At 44.3% G+C, this 21861-nt stretch overlaps 1 protein-coding gene across 3 annotated transcripts in view; it reads left to right on the forward strand.

The window, feature by feature from the left end:
• Positions 1–21861, forward strand: part of CAPZB (capping actin protein of muscle Z-line subunit beta) — a gene marked incomplete at its 5' end in the record, with an annotated part of 54047 nt that overhangs the window by 19035 nt on the left and 13151 nt on the right. For all 3 annotated transcript variants that reach the window (XM_080358850.1, XM_080358849.1, XM_080358848.1), the window contains 2 exons: positions 5931–6052; positions 9794–9907. In XM_080358850.1, the coding sequence (XP_080214976.1) occupies positions 5931–6052; positions 9794–9907 (236 nt within the window). The remainder of the gene's footprint in view (positions 1–5930; positions 6053–9793; positions 9908–21861) is intronic.

Here is a 21861-nt window from a genome sequence, read left to right on the forward strand (position 1 = left end):
GCCAAAATGGTTCTTTTGCAGAAGTGCCAGGTAACTCCCATGGGCTCTTCTTTGCGTTTGAGCAGTTGCCCCAGATGACGTGGGCAGTGGTTTTGTTCATTTCTGTCATGATTTAAGTTGTCTTAAAAAAAGAACAATCAAGTCTTAAGAGTTCGCATGCAATTAAAATACTCGCTTTCCTGTTTGGATGTGGCTTTTTAATTAAAAAGTGCTCTAGTCACATTCAGATACCTGCATGTTATAGACAGTAGTTCAGAACAGAAGTGGATCTGAGTGCTAAGCATTTGAAGGTTGCTTCATCTTCCTTCTGATTCTTCAAGGAAAAATGTGTTTCATCTTTAATTTTCCTGCATTTAGCGTAGTTTTCCTGTGTGTCAGAATCCCAGAATGTCAGGGGTTGAAGGGCCCTGGAAAGCTCATCCAGTGCAATCCCCCCATGGAGCAGGAACACCCAGATGAGGTTACACAGGAAGGTGTCCAGGCGGGTTGGAATGTCTGCAGAGAAGGAGACTCCACAACCCCCCTGGGCAGCCTGGGCCAGGCTCTGACACCCTCACCCTCACAAGATTCCAGGTGTGGTCTCCCCAGGGCAGAGCAGAGGGGCAGGAGAACCTCTCTGACCTACTGACCACCCTCTTCTAACCCACCCCAGGTGCCATTGGCTTCCTGGCCACAAGGGCCCAGTGCTGGCTCATGGTCACCCTGCTGTCCCCAGGACCCCCAGGTCCCTTTCCCCTACGCTGCTCTCTAATAGGTCATTCCCCAACTTACACTGGAACCTGGGGTTCCTGTGGAGGTCAGTACATGCTGACCTCTGAATAAACATGGAAAAAGACTATTTCCCAGCACAGAACCTTACACTAACAATATCGCTGTTTCAGTTGTAAACATGGTTCATTTCACTCAGGGCTGTAGAAGAAAATAATGACCTTAGTGTACTCATGTTCTATGGCTAGTAAAGCAAAATATTCACTGTCCTGAATATGTGAGGTACAGAATTCAATGCAATTCGGCCAGAATGATTGAAGCGAGGATGCTGAGTGCATGTAACACATGAAGAGCTGAAGTAACTGGTTTTGTTTCCTTTAAACTTTTTTAGGTGCTTGTGGAATCATATTTTAAAAAGTAACTCAAAAACAATAGCTTAGTTGATAATAAGTTCCTTTAACTAAAAAGTGAGTCAAGAAGGAAGGATTATTAGGTTAGCTACTCCAAATAGGGTACGGTTTTGACTTGGGCACAAGTGATTATTTGTCTTGATAGCAGAGCAGTTGCCTTAATTAAAACACTGTCCGCATACCTGGCCTGCTCTGATGGAGAATCCTGTTACACGGGACAACAGAACCCTTGTTCAACATGCCGGAGAGTAGGCTGGACTCGCTTTTCTTTCAGTTTTTCTTTCCTCTCTACTACACGTTCATTGTATATCTCCTCGGAAGGAAAGGCTCCCCCGAACGCAGTGCCCCGGTACGTGGTGTGTGCTGCTCAATGATGCTGCTGTTCGCTTCCAGGCCGGACAGCTGAGCCCAGACCCCCAGAGATCCTTCATCTTTTCCTTTTCTAATACACATTGAGGGTGGTCTCGCTCCACACAACCACCATACTAGATGATTGAGTGCTTATTTGTGGAAACATGGGTGCATTAGGGTCCAGAGTAGGTTGTGGACCAAATTAATTTAATGACGGCCTTCAGCTAAAGCTAGAAGGTTAATACTGTGTTCTACATTTGACCTTCCACTGCTTAAAGTGGGGAAGAAACTTGTGTCAAAATAAGGATGGGAGCCCAGCCTTTGCTTATAAAACAATCCTCATAGCTTCAGTGTTTTCATCATGGTGACATTTATTTATAGTGCAGTGATGAATTGAACATCAGCACTGGTTCGGCGGTTCAGTGTTTGGCCTGGGTGGTGGGTTAATTCTTGCATTTCTAAATTGAAGTTAAAGTTCCCCTATATAATGACTGCTGGAGGCAAGCATGGTGGCACGTAAGTGCATTTTAGCTTTCCAGATAATGCAACAAGCTAATAAGAAAAGTTAACAATGCAAATCCACTGTTTCAGACTGAAAACTCAGAAAATTGGTTAGTGTTCTAAGCAGAGCTCTCCTTGCTGGGATCCAAAGATTTGGATGCTTTCTTGCTAAATAAAAACTGAATTCTGCAAGAGTCTGAGTGTGCACAAAGGTAATTTAAATGCTTTAGGAAGATTCAGTGCTTGACAGGGGGAAGAATTTAAGCAAAATTACATGCATAGTGTAAAATAATTGCTCAGTGCCTACATTGCAGCAGCCAGCTTAGCCCGGCTGTGCCAAACTTATACTGGAACCTGAGGTTGTTCCTACCCAGATTCAAGACTCTACACTTGCCCTTGTTATATTTCATTACATTTTTCCCTGCCCAGCTCTCCAGCCTGTCCAGGTCTCTGATGGCAGCACAGCTTCCAGTGTCACCACTCCTCCCAGCTTGGTGTCACCAGCAAACTTGCTGACAGTCACTCTATTCCCTCGTCCAAATAATTGATGAATATATTGAATAATACAGGCCCCAGCACTGACCCTGAGGCACTGCACTAGATACTGGCCTCAACTGGACTCTGCCCCATTGACCACGACTCTCTGGCTTCTTCCCTTCAGACAGTTCACACTCCACCTCACTCCCCGCTCATCCAGACCCACTCTCTCAGTTCAGCTGTGAGGATGCTGTGGGATTCTGTGTCAAATGCCTTACTCAAGTCAAGGTAGATCACGTCCACCGCTCTGCCATCATCCATCCATCTTGTTATGTCCTCATAAAAGTCAATGAGGTTGGTCAAGCACGACTTCCCCTTGGTGAAGCCATGTTGACTGCCCCTAATGACCCTCTTATCCCTGATATGCCTTGAGATGGCACCAAGGAGAAGTCATTCCATCAGTTTCCCAGAGATGGAGGTGAGGCTGACTGGTCTAGAATTCCCCGGGTCCTCCTTCTTGCCCTTTTTGCAGACTGGAGTGACATTTGCTTTCCTCCAGTCCTCGGGCACCTCTCTCGTTTCCCAAGACTTGGCAAAGATGATGGAGAGTGGTCCAGCAATGACCTCAGCCAGCTCCCTCAGCACCCGCGGGTGCATCCCATCCGGACCCATGGATTTATGGATGTCTTATAACTGTGTATTCTAAAATGCAAAGGACCTGAACACAGAAAGAATGAAATAGTCTCATCAACGTGGAGCTGAAGTGTTTAAAGCTGCAAATTACTGTGTTCAAATTACCGCATTTGCCTTGTAAGCAACTCCGTAGTGTAGAAGGGGAAGATCAGTATAAATAAATCTTATGAATTCATTTTTAGCAAGGAAGTACAGCAGCTGTTGAAAGTTGCTGTAATGAATGATACAAAAATTATTCTCCTGGGGTAACCATGCCACACTTTTTCCAATAATTAGAATTACATGAGTATTTCCATCAGCTGGAATATCTCTGTTCTTTTCATAGTCACTGTTGAGAATTTCTAATACTTCCAAAGTAGATGAGTATGTTTTCTTCCCTGTTTTATTCCAGAAGAGAAAAGAATACAGAGTATATTGTCTGGAGTCCTGTATAGTGTCTGTAGCAAAGAGACAATGGGTATAGAGGATGCTGTAACAATAGACTATTACAATACAGTATAGTTGTATATTCTAATAAGTATATGATGTATTGTATTCCCTGTTGTGGCTGTAAGACCAACCACAGCTCTTAGAAATTCGAGAAGTGACTGTGCTCATGAATATTTGCGTTACCAAATCATCCAGATTGCTTTTGAAAATGAGCATATATCTATGTGTGTGTATTTGAGTGTGAAGAGCTGTACTGCGAGACCTCTCGTGCTCCCTCACTGCACATACAGCACAGGGCTTTTCCCAGAGAAATCCACCAGAAATGGAGTTTGGGAACGACGCCACTTTTCTCCGCATTGTGTTTTCATCACTATTACTCATCCGAAGCGCAGGGCAGGGTGAGAAGCCTGGTCCTGGGCGCTTATCTCGGTGCTCGTGGGCAGCTGGCCAAGGAGCGGCGAGAAGCAGGAATATATTCAGCTGGTGACTCTTTGGAAGAACACAGAGCATAGGTCTTAATGATGAGGTGCTTTGGGTCTCGTTGTGCGCGCATCCAAAATTAAAGCAATCGTCTCGAGTTGCTCTCCGCCTGAAGAGTCAGCCTGAAATGAATAGCTAATGGAGAAGCGAAGGAAGAGGCCAAGTGGAACCAGATGGGCTGGTGAACACAGAGCCATCAATTCGCTCGGGCCATGAAACGGCTGATTTGTGTCAGCTCTGCGAGTGTCAGGGTTGTTTGTGTTCAGAAAAACTACAGATTTCCCTAAAAGCTGCTTTTATTTACTTATTGCTGCCTGCGGGATGGTTTGGAGGTTGTTCCAGCCAGGTCTCTGAGTATCAAGCGATGAACTCCTAAGAGAAGCATCTACCTTTATAGAAATATGTGCTCTGCTCCTTAGTCTGGGCTCTTCATTTGTTGCGTTACCACATTACAGCATATATAGACCAAAGTAAAAAACCTCCAACAAATGTTTTAGCTTTTTCAGCACTGTCAGTAACTTCACCAACCATTTCTTGCTTTTTCTCTTATTTTCCTGTGTTTACAGGGTGACGGTGTGGGCTCAGTGTTGTGTCTCTTGCTAACTGCATCTCATTTTGCCCTTTGGCCTTTCTCGTTTTTTTTGTCTTTTGTAGTCACAGTGATTCATATTTGTCCGTCCTTACTTTGATTTAACATCCTCTGTGTATTATTGCCCTTGTACTTGGGGTTGGGAGTGTTTTCATTTTAAGCAGTTTGATTTCTTGGGTCACTTCAAGTGCATTAAAGTAGTTTGCGCTTATGCTTTTGGGAGCTATTGCACTCCTAACATGTTTTTTCCCCCTCTAGGTTTCTTTTCTTTGAAATCATCCCAGCCAATTCACTGAATCAATGGCTTGAAGAGAGGAAAGCACATTTCCACATTTTCTTTATTCCTTCCTTCTTCTTCTTTTCATTCCTTATGCGTTGTGAATTCATCGCTTCATGATTAATTTTACCCCGGATTGCCTTTTGTCTTCATGTTCTCAGTCAGGTTTTCATCTCCACAATGTAGAATGAAATGCAGGAGGCATTTCACATCGGTTATTTATTTTATCTCCTGTGTTAGCGTGTTGCAGGAAGCTGCCAGCATGGCCAAAACCTGCAGTATGGGAATATTGATATTGATAACGGGGCTGCCAGCAGCTCCGGAGCAAGAGGCCATGGGATGGAATGTGTTCAATTTGCTTGTGCTTGCATTCACACTCGCTTCAGGCTGCAAAACGCCGTCTCATCTCTTGGCTCTGCCGCGTTAAAAGCCAATCTCATAGTCTTTCTCCACACGAAGCACAGGGAGGAAGCCGGGATTAGGAATCTGTTAAAAGCTACCTGTGTAAGAGATGTATTTGATTTTATATGTGCACGCACGCAGGCACACGCGTATTTTTATTAGCCAACACGGTCCCGTTTGGCCAGCTGCCTGGAAACTATTCTAAACTCTACCCAGAGTGGGAGCTTGTGAAAAACCCACTCTAGCGTATGGATGGCGTATTTTTTAGCAGCTCCCTCGCTTCCCCTCCATTATAAATATTTACCTTTATTCATCAGCCCTCAACAATCACTTTACTGGCCGTCTTTGGCAAGAAGCTAACATGGAGAATGTATATATTGAAGTGTACTGGACCACACTAGTCGTTAGGTAATTAAATCTGAAATTATTGGAGGCGGGAGCATAGGATTGTGTTGTAACTTAAGTGCAGCTTTTTTTTGTTTTTTTAAAGGGTTTCTGGCTTTGGGACAGATGTTATTAATAACAAAATCTCTTCCTAGGGTTGCCAGTCTTTTTTAACCTTAATGTGTTACCCTCTCTTTTCTCCCTGTTTTCGTTCTCTCCAAACCATCAGGTCCCAAGCCTCTGTGAAGATCTCCTGTCCTCTGTCGATCAGCCGTTGAAGATTGCGCGAGACAAGGTGGTAGGAAAAGACTATCTATTGTGTGACTACAACAGAGATGGAGACTCGTATCGGTGAGTTCCTGTCCCAAGTGAGGAACTATCTGGTTTGCTTTGCAAATGAGAACTACGCACCAGTATTGCAGTCCACAGAATCACAGAGTGTCAGGGGTTGGAAGGGCCCTGGAAAGCTCATCCAGTGCAATCCCCCCATGGAGCAGGAACACCCAGATGAGGTTACACAGGAAGGTGTCCAGGCGGGTTGGAGTGTCTGCACAGAAGGAGACTCCACAACCCCCCTGGGCAGCCTGGGCCAGGCTCTGCCACCCTCACCGGGAAGAAGTTTCTTCTCAAATGTAAGTGGAACCTCTTGTGTTTCAGTTTGAACCCATTGCCCCTTGTCCTATCACTGGTTGTCACCAGAAGAGCCTGGCTCCATCCTCCTGACACTCACCCTTTAGATATCTGTAAACATGAGTGAGGTCCCTCTCCAGTCTCCTCTTGTCCAGCTCCAGAGCCCCAGCTCGCTCAGCCTTTCCTCACACAGGAGATGCTCCACTCCCTTCAGCATCTTGGTGGCTGCGCTGGACTCTCTGCAGCAGTTCCCTGTCCTGCTGGAACTGAGGGGCCTCCTCCCTTTTACTTCTTAGCCAAAAATAAAAGAATCTTAACATCAAACTTTTCTTGGCGATGAAGCTGCGATTGCTTCAAATCTGCTCGAGCAAGACATTGACCATGGAAGTTATTTGTAGTATTTCTCTAATGTGAAAGGGCACAAACATCTTCATTTCCAAACCGTTGCAGATAACGTGATTCTATGGCTGCTAATCTGATGAGCTCTGCAAGCAGGTTCCTGCTGTCTCTGGAACAAGATGTGTTTGACCCCAGAAACCACAGTGTTTCTGCACATTTGCTGTGATTGTTAAAATCGCTTCAAATTTTTTAGGGCTTATTAAGTAATGGGGTTTCGGTGAAGCTATTTCATTAGTTTGCATAGAATAGGCGTAATGTATTAATTGCTGGCATTAAAGAATGCTGTTCTTTACGGCTTTTGACTGAAGCGTTGTGGATTGAAGTGATTCTGCCTTCTGGAACTGATTGGTCTCACCTCTGCTTCGTGAAGTAAATTCTTCCCTTCAGCACAAAGCAAAAGCCTTTGAAAAGCAAGCAGTACTAACGTGTGCATGTGTTAATCCCATTCTGTGCCTGTGTTCAGACACTGTGATTCATACCCCATAAAATCTGAAGTCGTTACTGGGAAACGGCTCTTACACTAATTTAATCAATTAGGCCAAAAATCTAGGAGGAGTTTACTGTGCTTTTCAAAGCGTTTGATAATTCCACAAAGATTTTTCAGAACTATTAGAAGCCCCAAGAAATCCTATTCCCTGCCTGCAACGTGCTGCATCCCCAATTATGGCACATTCCAAACTAAACACCAGTTTTCTTCATGTCGGAGAGGTTGCTAATTGCATTTTTTGAATACTAATCCAAGGATTTGAAAGCATTCTGCAGACAAGCGAGCCTCATGCTACTCGAGCACGAAAGGTGGAGCTGGGTAGTCAGACTTTCTCACTGAGAATCGAGTTTTCTAGGGGTTTTTTGAGTGGCTTTACAATTGGTCTGGGAATTAGCCTGGAAAAAAAAGCTGCTGTGGGATGTTTGGCCATCCAGGCCATAACTCCACCAATTTCATGGGGAAGTCACAATCCTAATGCTTATAGCCTATCAATTTACTCCTTCCTCATAGTTAGCCAGACTTGATTTTCTCCATATCCAACACGGATCAGACCAGAAGGTGGGTTTTTTGAGTCTCTTGCATCTCCAGAAGTAGATAATTCTCAGTTTCTTATTATTATCTCACTGTGGCTTATGGGAACAGCCTTTTGTGCACAGAGTCTCGTGGGCACTTCTACGAGTGCTCCTGTAATCCCAGGGGTTTGAGGAGGGTATCGTGGAATCCTCCTTGTGAAGGCAGAGCTTTTATTAATATCTTTTCTAAAGGTCCCTGACTTTGTCCATACATTTCCACTCCAAGTGTGCTCCATCACTCAATTAAATGGAATCCTTATGGGGAATTTGGTGCCAACAAGGCTGAAACCTGTTAGCTGAAACAAAAAACATTCACTTCTAGGGAAATGAGAGGTCTGACTTTTGAAATTTAAGTGCTTGCCCGTCTGTCTTTCTTCAAATAACCTCCATTTAAGTTTTTAAATGTCGTGAGTACTCTTCCACAAAAAGAAAAAAGAATATGGGGTTGTGTTATGAGGTTGGTTTTTTAGGTGAAGTTGCTGCTGGCTCCAGCTGTAATGGGTTGAAAATGCCACAATCTGCTAGTTAAAATCGATGTTACTAGGCTGCGCTTAAATCCCATTCCTGCAGCCGGCAAAAGACACCTCATATTTACAAATAAAGTATCTTAGCTGTGGGTTCTCTGCTCACCGATTTCCTCGTACGTGATGGAGAAACACAGCGTCCCGGATTTATAGAAAACACTAGAATTCTTTTGGAATCTGCCCTTTAAAATATAGCAGAGGTATTAAAACTAAACGCATCCTAAGGGAACGCTGCTGCTACGGTAGCAGGACACTCCTGCATCGCCTGGCGTACAAACCCTTTGCTTTGCTCGTGCGGATTTTGGGATGGGAAGGTCAATGCTTGAGCTTCTTTGGGTGTAGGTTGTGCTATTGGGAGTCCCCTAGACAGCACCGATAGCGATTTTTATGTGAATCTTTTCCAGGTTTCAGAGAGTTGTTAGATAAAGGAGCGACTTTTCCGCAAAGCACCCGATGTTTTAGCAACTGTTTTCAAATGAGAACCAGCACCTGAAAATTGCTCAGGGCGGACGTGACACGATGATTTAGCTTTTCCTGGTGCCCCCACCTTTTGAGTCAGATGTGGTAGAGGGGACTGAAGTGTTGTGAAAGCGCAGAGCCGGTTCTTTGTGCTTTGCATTAAACAGATGTCAAAACTAGACGCCTTTCTGAGAAATGAAGAACAAATGGCTACTGAGGAAAAAGCCCTTGCGTATGGTCTGCATTAAGACCTGGTGTTAGTTGGCTGGAGTATTTTGAAAAGTGAGCAGGTAAAGAGGAGAGGTACCTTTCTTTAAATTAACAGTGATATATGTAGGTTGGTTATTCCCAGGGGAAATGAAAAGGAGAACGCAGGTTTACAGAATGGGAATTGTAAAAGTCTCAAACAGATGGGCAAAGGGTTCCATTAATCTTTTAATACCAACTCTTTCATTAAGAGCCCAAAATCTCTTCTACACCTGCAGAAATAATAGTAAAACCTGCAGCTTTACAAACCCTGTTAAACCCTTCAAACTGATCAAATGTTTTCCTAATGTTACACTAGAAGTAGAGTTTATTTCATAGCAAAATGGTGGAGGAAAAATTGGATCTTAACTGTAGACAGGAGTGTTTGGCTCAAATGCCGTCAGATCCCAAATAAACTACACAATCTGTTTGTATTCCCATGAATTTAAAGTATGTAATGTGCAGCAGCTGAGGCTTTGTTTTTAATATTTAAGAAGGAACAGACTCAAACGCAAACATGGTGGTTTATGCAGCAGAAACCTGAGAATGGGGAGTGTTCCCCATATATTTTGTGAACCTCGAGGAGTCCGTGTCCCCTTTTTGTGTGCGTTTGAAACAGCTGTCGAGGGCGAGATTCTTACAGATAGACGGCTTTTGGTACATTTTGTTTTCCTGGAAGTTCAGTGTCTGTGCATCAGGTCAGACCCGTGCATCTCAAACCTTTCAGTGTGTCTTGGTTGTCTAACCATCTCTATTTTCCTTCTCTCTTTGGCAGATCACCGTGGAGTAACAAATACGATCCTCCCCTGGAAGACGGTGCCATGCCATCTGCTCGCCTGCGCAAGCTGGAGGTGGAAGCCAACAATGCCTTTGACCAGTACAGAGACTTGTATGTCAGTTCTACCCTACAGAGCCCTCTGCTTGCTTTTATTTCCTTCAGCAGGACACACAATGAGTCTAAATTGTGCTGGCCAGCCGCCTCTGAGCACGGCACACCAGTGTCTAGCAGAGGAAGAAGGGCGGGCAGCGCTGATCTGCTGCTGGGAAGCGTATCCGCTGTGATTTCACGATGCGAAAACATGATCAAATTTGTCAGCTGATGCTAGAGGCAGATGCTGAGGTGCTTTCCTGCCTCCCTCCCCTCTTTAACAGATTATTGGCGTCTTTGTCCTCAAATGACCTGTGTTCTCTTTGGTCTTGACTCAGTTCAGTCTTAAACCATCTGCTTTTTCCATTCCCTCAAGACTGTACTCTCAGAATATCTATATATATATATATATAGCAGCAACTCTGACATCTTCCAGTAAAATGACAGGCGCTTGGATGCTGAAATGCAGCAGTTGTGTGGGGGTTAATGTACTTCTGCTGTGCTCCGATGCTTCTTTTAGGCTCTGTCCTGCTAAAGAGGTGTAAAGCAAAGGAATTAATAGAGCGTGTGTAAGATGAATGTAGATTAGGCAGTGTGTTTTTTTTAAAGCAGAGAAAAGAAGCTGCCCAGGTGACTTCTCAGTTCAACAGTTTTATTAGAAAGGTGGGGCTTGCCCTGCAATCCCATCTGAAATCTCAAGCTATGACCAGGTTTAGCTTTTGTCTTTACAGATTGTGGTCTCCCGAGCACTGATGGGATGGAAACAGTAATGCTAAATCTAAAAAGCAAATATCTTTTGCAAAGCAAAATGAACTTACTGCTTTATCTAGTAACGGGATGCTTTCCTATTGGAGGTGCTTAATGACCGTGAAAGAGGTGAACAAGCTTCATTGCTTCTTCACATTGCCCAAAAATGGAGATAAAACACATCCTTAGACGTAGTTCCTTCTGCGTCACTGTACTATCGCAGTGCTAAAAAAGCAGGTTAAAAGGTGTTTTAGTTGATAGATTTTCTACTCGTTTTAAGATATGGCTTGATGTAAATATAACCTGTCCAAATGTGTAATCTTCACGATTTTGTTACAGCTATCAAATTTTTGTTTATTTTCATGCATTATTTTCCTAGGAATCCAACTTCTCTTGCAACTAACAGTTGTTATTGGTATCAGAACTTACTGGAAGAAAGGAGTTTTGCATATGCAGCAAAGAGGGGTTGGCAGTTACTCCCCAGGTGCAGAACAGACCAGGAGCAACAGGGCTTTTAATGCACTAAGATGAAAATGAATAGGTTTGTGGAACCAAGGTTGTCTTTTAAAATCCTTCTCTGATCAGACAACCGTGAAGTCACGGCTGGATACAATAACTCCTTTAAAAAGGTTTCATTTGCAGGAGGGAAAGTGCCATACAGGTTACTCTCAGGTGCATGTGCTGAACCCTGCGGTACAACAATAGTCTTAATACATTGTCTGGAAGTAAAAGGTGAGATTGTATCAAATTTCATCTTTCAGTTTGTCAGTCCCAGTTTTACAGGTGAGATATTGTTCGAGGGTTTACAGGAGGGGTTTCTCACAAGGACTTTGTTCTGGTGTTGTCAGCCAGAAATGAAGGAGGCATCTGACTCACGGTGCAGTCAGACTAGATAAGAGCAGGATGCTTTGATACATGTTCTGATCTCAAAAATGTATCCGAAAAAGAGGAGAAGGGTGGCTTACATTTCTCTGAGTGCTAGAAGAATCCTAGCATTTTTGGAAAGAATTCGCGTAGTTAGGGAAACTTAACCTCACCATTTGAAGGGTTCCTCATGCTTCAAGTGGGAAATGAGTTGTACTTTACCTACAACAGAGATCTGGATAGAAACCGGCTTTTGTTCTAGTAGTTTCTTAAACGAGACAATTGGATTTGGTATCTTGATGGCAGGAGCTTAATTTTGACTTGGAGACCAGAGAGGGGAAAGAATGAGGTGGGGGTACCAAGTGCCAGATTTTCTCCCTGCTGCTCTTGCCAACGGATCAGGTTGGGAATGGCTGGAACAATTACCAGCAGAACAGCTGCTGGAGCCACATGGGAGTCTGGAGTGTGGGGAAGGTTGTAGCAGGAACGTGATGGCAATTGCAGTGATGTAATTTCCATGGTCTGCTAGAGCTGGAAACTAATCCTGCGTACCCACGGTAAAGCCAGACTTAGGTCTGAGCCGTGTGGTGCGGATTAAAGGTGTCACTGGCTGCCTGGTTTGGAACCTTGCAGTGCGCGATGCGTCGGTTCCAGGACAAAATTATCAGCGTCCTTTCAAATTCCAGAGCTGGTGACAACAGAGTTTTTCCAGCACTGTGAAATATTTCAGGTTCATTTGAAAGTGTTGATGTATTAATCAAAAAGTAACATGCTGGCAGTTTTCAGTACTGTATTTTTGTGGAAATTATGGTTTCTGTTATATGGGAAGATTTATAACAGGTCCACCTTCCAGTAACAGTGTTCACTTTCTCGGCAGTGTGCAATGAGTTTCTTGAACTGACCTGCAGAGATTTTCACTGTTCCCCCTGGGGCTGTCTGTCCAAACAGACAGTTTATAGGTGACACCAGGCTAATCAATACCTCCCATTGCAAACTCCTTAAAAAAGTGCGAGTTGAAGTGGAGCAGTTGCACTGTTAGACTTCCAGCTTGTATTGCAGATTGAGAGGATGAAAATAGCTGAGAAGCCTCATATCTGACACATCGAGTTCTTGTTCAACCGTCCTGTAACAGGCTGTTGTGTCCCCCTGTCTACGGCGGACAGAATGTTCTCGAATACACCTCTAACCACAGCTGTGCTGTGTTTTATGGTAGGTAACAGTTAATACAAAAAGAACCTTATGTAAGCAGTTGTTCACAGAGCACTCCAGGCCCAGCGTGCTTGAATTTCCTGGGCTATTAGACCTTTCATTCCTATAATGAGGGTTTCTGCTGGGTTGTGGCTTTGTTTCCAGCCTTGCTGTGCTCAACTGCTGGATCTTGTTTGCAGTCATCTAGACTGCCCATCACAGGAAGATTTTGTGTATCTTAAAACCTCCTAAGTGCTTGTTTCTGGGTTGTTGCTCTGCATGGTGCTCACTGCACCTCCTACTTGGTCGTTCCAGCAGGTGTTTCCTTTCTATAGGAAAATAAGTACTTTGGAGAATACATGCTATTCCCACTCTGCTCTCTGCATACAGTCCAAGGTTTCTTAGGATTATCTCCCGTTTTACCTTTACACACAGTTCATCTCGGGCGTCTCAAGGACTTCCAGTAGTTTCAGATTTTCCTCGTGTCAGTCCCATTTGGCCCACGTACCGTTCCTTTTCAAATTTCAGTTTTAATCAGGTGTGGTGAGTATCCACCTACATTTAATGAGTCATCAGCAAGTCTTTGCCATTTCCCGAGGCTCTGGCACCTGTTAGTGTGGGTGTTTTGAGGGAAAACAGCCTGTTATGCGTTCGTTAACAATTTGTGTGAAATAATCCATTCAGATCCATTCACTGGGAAGTTTTGTCCTAAAAATCTTGTTGGCCAAGTGACTATAGTGGGAAAACAGGTCTTGTAGTGTCACATGGAGTTGTTTCAAATCTTGACAGCTTGAGACAGCTGAATCTTCAGTGCCTCTTAACCAGTGCTGAGTTGTTTGCTGGGAGCATCTGTTTTAATGCAAACTACCTTTAAGTATCCCTAGAGTTGCCCGCTTTTTAAATTCTAGAGTCGCGTTCATGTCTCCTTGCATTAAAGAGGAATTCTACTAGCTTTTATTTCCCTCTGTATCCTATATGTTAAACAACCAACATATTTCTCGGTTTTCTGTTTTACCAAAATGCATGTTCACTTTCCCAAAAAACAACTGTTTAATTTTGATCTCCTGCTGCCAGGTTTAACTCAGACACTGCCTGAAGCTAATGCTCTGGTATGTTTTTGTTCAGTGGGTTATTATTCCCAGATGGAAGCCTAATATCTTACACCGTTCGGTTAGAGCCGTTGCTCTCCGCTCCCAATATCGTGAAGATAATTTCTTCAAACACATGGTTGTAATTTATTGCCCTTTGCTTGACGTGTGTGTGCACGATTGATTGAAATCAAAGCATAATGAGGACCAGGGCATCTGGATAAATCTATCTCTTTCAAATTCTGTGTTCTGTTGTTTTGGGTTGGAGATAATCAGGGCTTTAATTAAGTAATCTAATCGCTCTTTGTTGTCTGGAAGAAATAGTTTCTGAAGTGATTAAATAGACCTCCCTGGGGAAGGATGCTGCTAATGTGAATAATTCTGCAAACAAGATGAGTTCTGGCAACTTTGGGCTGGTTTAGTAAGCTGGCATACATTTAGAAAGATAGCCCTTACCTCTTTGTTTCTTGGGTTACGTTGGATTTATTGGATGAAATGCTCCTCTTAATCATTCTGCCTCTGAAGATGTTTTTATTGATTAAGGTTTTGAGTTCTCTCAACAGAGTAAGCCATGAAGCCTTTTGAACTCCTGCTTCTGTCTGTGTTTTCATGTTGATCCATTTTCAGTTTGTTATATGGGGGCTCTGGACAAGGAATTTGGTAGGAGCGGAAGGAGGTCTGGGAGAGGATTGACCTCTAAAATGTCTTTGTTGTGTGTAATCCTGGTGTTATTGAATTTTGGATTGGAATCCTGTCCGAATTGGAGTTAGTCACTCCCATTTTGGGTGGTGTCAGCAGTGCTGAGAATGGCACCGCTGCCAGCCAAGCATTTGCAGGAGTCTTTGCAGCACAGATCCTGAACAGAACACCCGTCACGTCTCTCTTTTCAGCTCCAGGAGGAAAGGCGATGGTATTTCCCTGTACACACGTGCCTTCAGGAATATGTAGATTCAGGAGCCTTTTGCTAGAGACATTCAAGGGACTGAGCTGGTCAGGTACGGTGGCAAAGTCCCAATGACAGACAAGTCCATTTTTAGAGTGCTCAGGGCTGACTTTGTCCGCTTGTCTTGCTAAGAAAAAACTACAAACCTCATTAGTGCTGCCCTTCGACTTTAACTCTTTCAGAGTGCTGCTGTAGTTTGTCATCTAATTTCTCCTTCCTTGTCTTTGTACGTCCCTTTACCTGCTCCAGTACATCCCTTTACCTGCCCTCGTACATCCCTTTACCTGCCCTGGTACGTCCCTTTACCTGCCCTGGTACATCCCTTTACCTGCCCTTGTACGTCCCTTTACCTGCCCTGGTACATCACTTTACCTGCCCTGGTACATCACTTTACCTGACAGACCATGAGATCCTCTCAGTGGAATTAATTCCTCTCCAATTATGAAAATACTTCGCACTTAAGGTTTGTAGCAATTGCTGTGTGCATCTGTTTGACCAGATTTGACTTATTTTGTGCAGCGCCGATTCCAGCAGGTAAAGAAAAGGAGAGCAGCAGATGTAAGGGCTGTAATTAGTGGTTTTGGCGTTAGAGCTCGTGCCCGTAGGTGTGTGCAGGAGGGCAGCCCCTGAGCCCCCATCCCCGCAGCCTGCGGTACCACTTTCAACCCCCGAGTGATTAGGCAGCTGTGAGCTCTTTATATGAGCCTTCTGTCTGTGTTTAGATGTAAACCTCATTTGCCTAAACTCCAAACCCATGCAAAGCTTTGAAGTGACTTTATTGCCATTAGCTCACTGTTCCTCGTTAAGGGTTACGAGCCCTTTGTGATGGCTTTCTCTTGGGCACCATGGTTAGTGCGGTTTGCGCAGCGAGGGCCCTGTCGATGGAATCCAGATGCATTTGTTGTGCATCCCAGCGCTAAGGAAACCTGACTTTCCATCTCGCTGCTGGCTGGGGTTGCGTACAATAGGGTGTGACATCAGGATTATGTCATCTGCGAGATTCTTGCCTCCGGGTTAGACTGATAAGTGCAAGATGAAGTCTAAGACAGACCTAAAGTGCTGAGATTCTCACTGCTTTCATGTTTGCAGGCTTTTAAAATTAAAACAGGGATGTTTTCCCAAGGAAATTTAGATGTAAGAGTAAACAGAGCAGTGTTGGGGTCCCTTAAGTTGCTCGTGGGCAGCTTGAAACTCAGAATCAATATTGAAATTGTTGATATATATTACACAGGTTAGAGCAAACTCAGAAGAGAGGAAAACATGAAGCATCCTGTCATGCTGGGAGAACTAAATGAGTTCTCTTCCATATTCTTTTTCATTGGGTGCTTGGTTTTGGAGCAGCTCTGCACAGGCTACATTCTTATCTTGTGAATCGCAGATTTTGAGCAGAGGAGGAGTTGTTCCCTGGGGTGCCCGCGGTTCTCTGTGATTACATAAAATCTGAACACTGCAGAGGGAAAACTTGCATTAAGAGGTCAGCACTGATGCTGCAGCATCCTCCAACACCGTTCTCTGGAAGTTTTAAATCCCCAGTAAGATATTACTTACCCGCTTTCAAAAATGGAGTGAGGCTATACTTCAGAATCTCAATTTATTGCGATTTGGGATTTTAGAACTGATTATCTCTAATAATACATGGCTAGGCTTGCAGAAATTTACCTCATGCTCTCACAAATGCAGCGTTTTAATGATGGAAAATTGAAGACGAAGTAACTTAACCCATTATAGCCGTCTTGTAGCATATCTCATATGCACCTATTTGAAGAAAGAAGTTTGTTGCGTGGAATCTGCACAGGCTTTGGCAAACTTAATACACGATGCACAAGACTTCTGCTGCCATCTTTTCCCCTCCTACCCTTATTTGAATTATAGCTGGCAGAGCGTAAAACGTGTCAGACGGTGGGTGGGTGAAGCTGTGGGCCGGCTCTGCAGAGCAAACTGGTGGCGGGGATGGGGACGGCTGAAAGATTTGGAAGCAGCCGGCGCTTCCTGGCGGTTAATGAAGCGGTTCCTCGTTTGGCCGTGTTACAAAGTGACCCATTGTCTTGCTTATTAGGTGGCTGATGGAACTGTTTCCAGGTGACTTCTCAAAAGGGATTTGGTCATTAGTTTCCATCTGCCAAGAGCAATTGGATGGTAAGGAAAATGTGAGCAATACATGTTTGGTTTGGGTCTTTTTTTTAACTAATGAAAGATACCAGAAAACACAAAACAGGAGGTTCTGGGAGACTTTTAGCCTTCAGAATCCCGTTGTTTGGATGCTGTTTTCCCTCCTTACGGAGTTCTTGCACTTCACAGCTCTGCTGCGCAGTTGGAGTCGTCCCGCCGTGCTCCAGATGTGGATGTGAGCTTTCAAGTGCAACTGGCATTGGAGTTACACATACCTAACTGCATTGGTATGTGTGCTCCGGGGATTTTTGCACCTGTGTATGCTGGAAAGAATTTCTGTAAAATACCTGCAGAGAGTCCACAGGCATACTTTGGGCCGTGTTCATAAACTGGGGGGAAAAACAGCTGGGCTAAATACACAAACATTTTACCTTCTTCATTTGAAGTATTTAGGTAACATTCTGAAAGCGTTAAACAGTCGCGCTCGTGGGACCGGAGAAGGAGGGAGAGAGGACCTGTAAATCAACTGTTCTCACACCAGCAGAAGTGTCATAACCTGGTTAGTTCCTGGTCCCAACTTGTCCTTTTTATTAAAGAACAGGCCTGTGAGCCTCATTGCTGGAAAGCTGGGTGGAGGACGCAGGCAATGAAATGATTTAATGACAACTTTGCTCTCTTGGTGTTGTCCTGAAGACTTTTCCCCCCCTCAATTGACCTGCAGGCTGGCAGGTGATCTGAACCAACACAATATCTGGGGTTTGGTGCAGGGTGAGTCACTGAAACTTGCCGCTTCCTTCATATTTCTGCTATTTATGTGCTGGTTTAAAATGATGGGGAAGGATTTGGTGGAAATTGTGCCAAGTCACTCGCCATCACACTCATCTGTTTTAATAATAATTGAAATGTCTCTTCACCTCATCTTTTAGGCAACTTTTATGGGTTGCTGCTAGACACTCATTTCTCAGATTGCGCCTTTAGTCATTGTCACTCTTTAAAAACATTTATAGCTGAATGCTCAATATTTTCCTTCGCGGTAGGTGTTTTAAATGACACATTTCTTCGAAGTCTGTTGATCTAAATAGATGGAGACGCTTCCCTTTCAATGCTGAACTTTTGTAGCTAGAAGAAATAGCTATGCAAGCTTTAGAGGAAAAAGAAAGAAAATCTATTTTGCTGCTTTAATCGAGCCAGTTTGAAACACTGTGCCACTCCTTTGATGGTTTGCACAGCCGGGCCGAGGTTCCAGGTACTGGTACTTTGGCATCAGGGTTTTGTGGCTTTGTGTTTCAAGAGCCACAAGCCAGATCCAAACACCACCCGGTGTCTCTGGCTCCCAGTTACTTATTGGAAAACACACGAGTGTTTTTATGGATGAGCGATTTGGTTCTGAAGTGGAATTGAAAGTCGTGGCTTGTTTTTATTGCTGTGTGGTGGAAACTCCATTTCTCAGTGTAGAGTCCAGCATTGACTTGCAAGAAGCAGAATGCTATCGGGCAGGTTACGGTGCCTTTTATGATCTGGCCTTCAGCGGTAAAACAAAGTGATTAATCTGTCCTCCCTTCTTGAGGTCTGTACTGGAAGCTGCGGGATTTCCTCCCCTCTCACATCTCTCCTGAATTTGCACTGTTGTTCTGGCCACAGTCTCTGGTTCATGGATACAGCTCGAGTTCTTAACTTTCCATCCTGTGTCTCCACCCGCTTCAACTTCAAACACTTCATAAAGCTTTGGATCACTCGTAGCTTAAATATTTTCTTTTATTCTTGCGTTCGTAAAGTAGGTCAGTCTTAAGTGTGACATTTTTTTTGCATAAACCAGCTTTTTCCAGGAGTTCTGTGGTTGATGAGTAACGGACATAAAACTTAAGTGTTTGATCGTGGCATTAAAACTGGGATTGATTTTGAAAGAAAAGCTCTTCTGAATTTTGTAAAGAGAATGAATTGATTACGTTGGGCCTTATGTGTTTTAGTCATGTTCCTGGGCAGCTTTTGTAAAAACCAGTTTTACTGGAGATAGAAGAACTCTGGCTGTCCTGGGCTATCACGTGGCACTGTTTTGGTTGTTAACGAAGCAACATGACAACCATAAGATTGTTTTTTTCACCGTTCTATAACAAGCTTTTGTCTGTAGGTAAATCCAGAGTTACATCCTAGAGAGATCCCCATCCTTAAGCAGAAGAGGAGCGATTGCTTCGCTTTGAATTGCTGTCCTTTGGAAATGGTTTCTCCTTTCTGAAAGGTAGCCTAGGATGACTTGGAGTTTTCCTCCTACATCAGACTTCTTGGACACCTCAAAAGCATCTACTGATTGCTTTGTGCTGGGCCTTGGGTGCTTCGGGAGAGGACTGGAGCTTCCAAAGCAGACACATTGCCTGTTCCCAGCGCTGTTGTGCAGGTGGGGAACGTGTCCTGAGCCAGGGGAGCCAGAACAGGCGATCAAACAAAACGCTCTTTGATCCAGGAGCTGTGTTGCGCTTTCAAGGTGTTTTGCTGCAACTACTGCACGTCACTTTGATGCGCCCGCGCTCTGGTTTGCCCATCTCCTTCTTCAACGGAGAAGATATATCAGCTTGTGCCTTCCAGGAACCTTTTCCAAGCTGGTTACCTCTCTTGCTTGGATTTTAATAAGTGCAGCTATTTAATCTGCGGTGAGGGTGTTTCTTGGAGGTAGTCCAGCCTTCCTGCAGCAAATCCAAGTTCATGAATGTAGATTTAAATTCCTACCAATCTGTCTGTCATCTAGTCTATTATATAGCAGCCAATTAACCTGTAGCACTTCTTTATTTTTCTTGAAAAAAAGAAAACAAACAACAGGTTTCAAGGAATGTTCCCTTCTCCAAACACGACTTTCTTGGCTTTAGTCTTCAGAAACCCCACCTGAGTGCATTTGATTTGCTGTGTGAGGAAAGGTGAAATCTAATGTGGTGATCAATGATATATATTTTCTCCCTGTGAAGGAGGAGTGAATTTTTGAAGTGATTCTATATTCCTGAAGCGCAGAGGAGGCTTTGGCTAATCCGTATCCCGGCGTGCCTTGGATTCATAACGCTTCAATCGCTGGCCTTGTTGTTTGAGTCTCAAGATACTGGATCTGGCTACGGCAAAGCGACTTTATTGAAATAGCATGTTGGTATTTAAAACAATATTAATACTATATTTGATTCATTAAATATACAAAGGCAAGTTAAAGCGTTTCCATGTGTGCGCTGTTAGTTCTGGCGGGAGGTTCTTCAGATGGTTTTATGTGGTTTCAGACAACATTTTAGCACATTCTTAAAATACCCACAAAAGCCTTTATGTAAAATCTCATAAAGGTGAACCACATAAAAATTATTTTTTTTCCTGTTTCATGTCATTAGGATCAAAGTACAGTAGGTAAGAATAAATTTCCAAAGACCTTGTTTCGATCCCTCTCTTAATTAACGTTTCATGCTCATAGCAAGCTCATAAAGTGGGTAATGGGGAAACTGTCTGTACGCACTGTAATATTCTCAGTGGCTGCCAGTTCATTTTGACTGAATTCACATATTCTGTATATGATGTTTTTCTTAATTCAGGGTCTCTGGAAGTGGACAGTAGCTCATGTGCTCTGGCTTTTGATTTGCACTGTCCTTTTCTCCAAGGAAAGGGTCACTCGGATTGGAACCGAGCTTTGCTGTGGGACTGAAATTCCCATTAACTGCATTAACCAAAATCCGTTTGTGAATTCCCTGGAGGATGTAAAAAGGGCAATTCTGGTTTGTTAGGTCTGAATTGCCTGCTGGAAGTCTGGCTTTAGCGTGCCTGTGGAGCAAAGGGCTTTCCTTTTTTTAACGGTATATTATCAGTGACTTGACAAATGTCATAGGGCAGTGATGTGCATGTTGGTTACTTCGTGCCCAAACTAAGCTTGGCGATGAGTAGCAGTAGGCACCAATTAAAATTGAGCAGCATAGGGGAAAGGGACACAAGAGTGTCACACAGAATGTCAGGGGTTGGAAGGGCCCTGGAAAGCTCATCCAGTGCAATCCCCCCATGGAGCAGGAACACCCAGATGAGGTTACACAGGAAGGTGTCCAGGCGAGTTGGAATGTCTGCACAGAAGGAGACTCCACAACCCCCCTGGGCAGCCTGGGCCAGGCTCTGCCACCCTCACCAGGAACAAGTTTCTTCTCATGTTTAAGTGGAACCTTTTGTGTTCCAGTTTGCACCCATTGCCCCTTGTCCTGTCCCTGGTTGTCACCAGCAGAGCCTGGCTCCATCCTCCTGACACTCCCCCTTTCCATATTGATCCCCATGAATGAGCCCCCGTCAGTGTCCTCTTGTCCAGCTCCAGAGCCCCAGCTCCCTCAGCCTTTCCTCACACGGGAGATGCTCCACTCCCTTCAGCATCTTGGTGGCTGCGCTGGACTCTCTCCAGCAGTTCCCTGTCCTGCTGGAACTGAGGGGCCACAACTGGACACAAGATTCCAGGTGTGGTCTCCCCAGGGCAGAGCAGAGGGGCAGGAGAACCTCTCTGACCTACTGACCACCCCCTTCTAACCCACCCCAGGTCCCATTGGCTTCCTGGCCACAAGGGCCCAGTGCTGGCTCATGGTCACCCTGCTGTCCCCAGGACCCCCAGGTCCCTTTCCCCTACGCTGCTCTCTAATAGGTCATTCCCCAACTTACACTGGAGACAGCTTTTCCTCTCCTCCTCCTGCTGGGTGTTTTATCTGCTTTATGTACATACCTGCGGAAGGGTAGTATGTGCTCAGGAGAGAGCAGAAAATGCTAAAATGCCTTGTCATTGATCTTCTGGCTCAGCCAAAGTTGTGTCTTCCCCAGGAGATGGTGATTCTGCGCAGCATGAGTTCACGGCTGAGATCTTGCTGTGCCGTGACAGTATTAGTCCCTTTTGCGTGATGCTCCTTGTGGCTGTTTGGTAACTTGAGAATGGATAAATACTGTGGGTTATGGTTTGGCTTTTCTAGAAGCCGAACTTGGTGCTTGTGCATGTTCTTTCCTACCGCGTTGGGTTCTTTACCATTATTTTAAAGTGTGTTTTTCATCCGGCATAG

This window comes from Nesoenas mayeri, assembly GCF_963082525.1.
Source record: "Nesoenas mayeri genome assembly, chromosome: 24".
In the NCBI taxonomy this organism is placed as follows: domain Eukaryota; kingdom Metazoa; phylum Chordata; class Aves; order Columbiformes; family Columbidae; genus Nesoenas; species Nesoenas mayeri.